Genomic DNA, 4,347 nt, shown 5'->3' with positions numbered 1-4,347 from the left:
TTTTTCTCATTTTACACACACAACTTTATATTTATTTATCATTTTCTCTCTAAAATATTCAATTTATTTACCAAGCAACACAATATACTTTTTTTTTATTACAATATGTCGTCTTCTTCGAGTTCTTCCGGCGACTCGTTCACAAACTATACACTAAACGTACTTGAAGATTTATCTTCTGAAGATGAAGTTAACTCACGTCGTTATATACGTCGAGATCATTAAGAAGCACACGAACATTTGATGGACGATTATTGTGACGAGGATTGCAAATATACGGATGATGATTTCAAACGAAGATTTCGAATGCGACGACGTGTTTTTCTTAGGATTATGAATGATATTCTAAGCTACTCAGCAAATTCATTGCTGTATTATTTTAGTTGGTTTCATCGAAGACAAGATTCACGTGGTAGGTGGAGCATTAGCCCACATTTGAAGATGACAGCTGCACTACGTCAGCTAGCATACAGTTATACACCGGATGCGTTGGATGAGTATCTTCAAATGTTTGAACGAGTTGGCCGGGAATCTCTACCCAACTTTTGTAAGTGTATCATTGATTTTTATGCTAATGTCTACCTAAGAGAGCCTACGTTGCACGACATTCACCGTTTGTATGAAGGTCATGAAAGGATTCATGGTTTTTCGGGCATGTTGGGTAGTATAGATTGTATGCACTGGCCATGGGCAAAATGTCCGGTTGCGTGGAGAGGACAGCATATGCGAGGTGATCCCAATCACCCAACTATTATGCTTAAAGCAGTCGCCTCGTATGATAATTGGATTTGGCATGCGTATTTTGGTGTGGCGGGTTCAAACAACGATATTAATGTGCTAAACACTAGTGATTTGTTCAACTCAATGCTTAATGAGGAAATGCCTGACGTTCCTTATCACATAAATGGTGTTCAATACAGAAGAGGGTACTATTTAGCTGACGGTATTTACCCAATATAGACGACATTTGTTAAAGGATTTTCAAGTGCCGTTGACGAAAAACGTTCTTGCTTTACAAAGAAACAATAAGATATGGTATCATTGATCAATCAGCATCGATTATATTGTCGTTTAAAGTCTAGATAGTTTCCAACGCTATCTTGTATTTTTATATTTTTTTCATGCATTAATTTCTTTTTCGTAGTTCCCAGTTTTTTGTGGAATTATTTATCATTCGTATTCGTATGCATCATATGAATTATGTTTGGTGCATCCAGTACGTTTCCTACATTAGGGAATCTTCAATGTCGATACAGCTAACATATTAAATGTTAAAAACACTAATGGATCATGCTAATAATAAAGTAACAATGAATCATCAATCAAACGATTCAAGTTTTGAAACCAACACAGTTACACAATAACAAAATAAAGCTTGCAAAGATAAACTAGAGCTAAATTGAAGTTTTTCTAGCTCTTTAATTATTCATTCATACCCCTTTTCATGATCCATAACATGTTTTTCGATCTTGATCATCATTTACTTGAATTTCCATTGACACACACCCATTGACCCACAAAAATTGCTTCACAGTTGATGTTGGGGTTGATTGCCAAAAACGATTTCAAACTCAACTTGACCGACTGGCTAATGGTGGTGCAATCTTCGCCAGCTTCCACCCCGATCACTTGATTGCAAACTAAAGAGTTCGCTTTCAAGAAGCCATCTGTTATTTCACATAGTTCTGTTATTTCAATGTGATGAAATAAAAAGAAGGTGTGATTGGATCGACCAAACGTAATGTTATTTGCATTTGCTTCAGTTTTTTTGAATATTACTTGGAAGATTATATAGAAGACATATTACATATACATATTGATATTCATAATGTATAATAACTGAAAGTTGAATACATACATGGAGGTTTTAAAAGTTCATTAGCACACGATAGTGTCATATTTAATTTGTTACAATTCAAGATGCTTACCCCTAAATCGTAGTGTGAATAATGCTTTACAAAGCTATGAATTTGAATGACTTACCTGCTATGGTAACTCTACTTTCTGCCAATAGGAAAAGCGATAGGATAAGTGCAATCGTTACGAACATGGAAGCGTTCTTGGCCATGATATCGAGTTACTTGTACTTTTTTGGATAAGAATGGTGATATTTTACTAATAATGATCGATATATGTTACTCCGTATTTGGGTTCTTAACCTTCTTATTTATAGTGACAGATTTGTGTTAAAATCATAGGGATGATTTCATCAATCTTCTCCTTGAAATGTTACTCTCACTCTTTTTATGTTTTTTCTGTCTCAGGTTGTTTTAAGTCTTGCTTTGCTAGTTGATCTCATGTAGAGGGGCTATTCTATCATTCTGGAAAGATCAAAAGAGTGTGTTGCTGTATTCTTCTAATCTTGAGTTGGCTTTCCTTATTTGTGCTATTCTAGAAGGACCGAAGCTGTACACTCCAATTCTTATTTAACCCCCTCTCATCTTAGGGTTCTGCAGTTCAGAAAAAACACGATCTCAATCAACATCTCCTATACATCACACGTTGTCGAGTACTTGTCTGTAGTCTGGTTCAATTGCTCGTGTTTCGTCTATTGTTTCAGTCACGAGTTAATCATGTCTAAAGTAGCTGTGATCTGTTCAATTTCAGTTTATGTTCTACAATCGTTGTGATAATAAAATTGCGCATCAGATTTGACTCATTACTGTATTTTGGTATTTCAATCTTCAAATCGAACATGGTATCAGAGCTGATTGGACAATCGTGGTATCTCTAATCTTTTCTTGTTCGTGTGAGAAAAAAAAACCCTAATCAAAAAAATTAGGGTTAAGGGTCTATTCGTAAGGATCAAGGGATTGATCGCGTGCTATATTAAAGACTTGTCTTTGCCTAATTTCGCTGCTAAAGACTGTGATAAAGACTTGTATTTCATTCCTTCTTTTTTGCCTATCACCACTGTATTGTATCTCTTTATCCCTTACTTTCTTGTGTGTGTTTCTTACCTTGTTTATTTGTAGAAGAGAGGTCTCTGAGTAAGACCTGGAACAAATTCTATTTGAGACTCTGTTTATCTGGATCACTGCTTAGATTTACCTTTAGGGCTCTATATCTTGTGTGTGGTTGCTTTCTTGTTGCAGGTTCACTTGGTTTTACTAATCAGGTTGCTTCTTTTTTTTCCTTTGTCTGTGTTGATCTGTGTTGATATCTGCTTCTTTACTCTCTTGTCTGCTTGGTTCTTGTTATTCTAAGTGTTTTGCTCTCTGCCCTATTTTTTGTTTCTGCTTATTGTGTGCTATCTAGGTTGTTTTCTATGGTCACTACCACTGGTGATGGGTCCAAGATCACTCAAGTGAGTGATCTTGATTTTGGAGACCCTTTATACTTGCATGCTAGTGACACTAGTACCACTGCTCTAATTTCCTTAAAACTTAAAGGAACAGAGAACTACAATGTCTAGAGTAGGGCCATGTTACTTGCATTGCAAACTAAGAATAAAACTGGATTTATTAATGGAACATGTGTGAAACATACTACTTATGAAGTTCAAAGAATGCAATGGGATAGATGTAACTCTGTGGTTTTGTCTTGGATTTTAAATTCAATATCTGAAGAATTATATTCTGGTCAAGTGTTTTCTCAGTCTGCTCAAATTGTGTGGGAGGAACTTAAGGAAACCTATGATAAGATTGATGGGTCAATCACATATAACCTTCATCATAAGATAAACTCTTTAACCAAGGGTAGCTCTTCTGTGTCTGACTATTATCATAACATGAATGCCCTTTGGAAACAGTTTGATGCTTTGGCCAAATTACCTACTTGTGTGTGTGATGCAAACAAAGAATATAAGGCTCATAATGACTTAATCAAATTAATGCAATTTTTAATGGGTTTAAATGAGTCTTTTTCTTCCATAAGAAGCAACATTTTATCTAGGGAACCTTTACCCAGCATCAAAAGTGCTTTTGCCATTATTTCTAGAGAAGAGTCCCACAGAAATTCTCTCAATGTCAATGTTGGTAATAAAGGTCAAAGCTCAGCCTTCCTTGTGTCTAAAACCTTTGATAATAAAAGAAGAATTGGGAACACACCTAACCCCAATTTGAATGCTCTAAATGTCAAAGAACGGGTCACACCATAGATAGATGTTATGAAATTGTGGGTTACCCTCCTGGGTGGGTAAAGAAAACTGGTAATAACAAGATTGGTCCTAGTTATAATACTGTGCAGAGTAATCATAATGTGAATGCTTCCACGCCTTTCTCTGCTAATCAAATCAACAAACTTATGGACTTAATAAAGGATCAATCTATTAATGGGAATGTTTAGGCCAATATGGCAGGTACTGTTGAAAATTTCAACACCTTTTTCAATTCAAACTTCAAAAGT

General features: G+C 35.5%; 2 protein-coding genes across 2 annotated transcripts; both read left to right on the top strand.

The window, feature by feature from the left end:
* Positions 1-333: 333 nt before the first annotated feature.
* Positions 334-960, top strand: LOC139901004 (uncharacterized). The gene has a single exon (XM_071883746.1). It carries the CDS (start codon positions 334-336, stop codon positions 958-960), a length of 627 nt encoding a protein of 208 aa, XP_071739847.1.
* Positions 961-3,424: 2,464 nt separating this feature from the next.
* Positions 3,425-4,099, top strand: LOC139901003 (uncharacterized). The gene has a single exon (XM_071883745.1). The coding sequence runs from the start codon at positions 3,425-3,427 to the stop codon at positions 4,097-4,099; it is 675 nt and encodes a 224-aa protein (XP_071739846.1).
* The last annotated feature ends 248 nt before the right edge of the window (positions 4,100-4,347 follow it).

The sequence above is a fragment of the Rutidosis leptorrhynchoides genome, chromosome 3 (genome assembly GCF_046630445.1).
Source record: "Rutidosis leptorrhynchoides isolate AG116_Rl617_1_P2 chromosome 3, CSIRO_AGI_Rlap_v1, whole genome shotgun sequence".
NCBI lineage: Eukaryota > Viridiplantae > Streptophyta > Magnoliopsida > Asterales > Asteraceae > Rutidosis > Rutidosis leptorrhynchoides.
Note: the sequence above shows the minus strand (reverse complement) of the source record. Positions and strands in the feature narration are given on the sequence as shown.

Bases quoted from the DNA above. Each gene is read 5' to 3' on its own strand.
- LOC139901004 (XM_071883746.1), top strand. From the start codon at position 334: ATGAATGATATTCTAAGCTACTCAGCAAATTCATTGCTGTATTATTTT.
- LOC139901003 (XM_071883745.1), top strand. From the start codon at position 3,425: ATGTTACTTGCATTGCAAACTAAGAATAAAACTGGATTTATTAATGGA.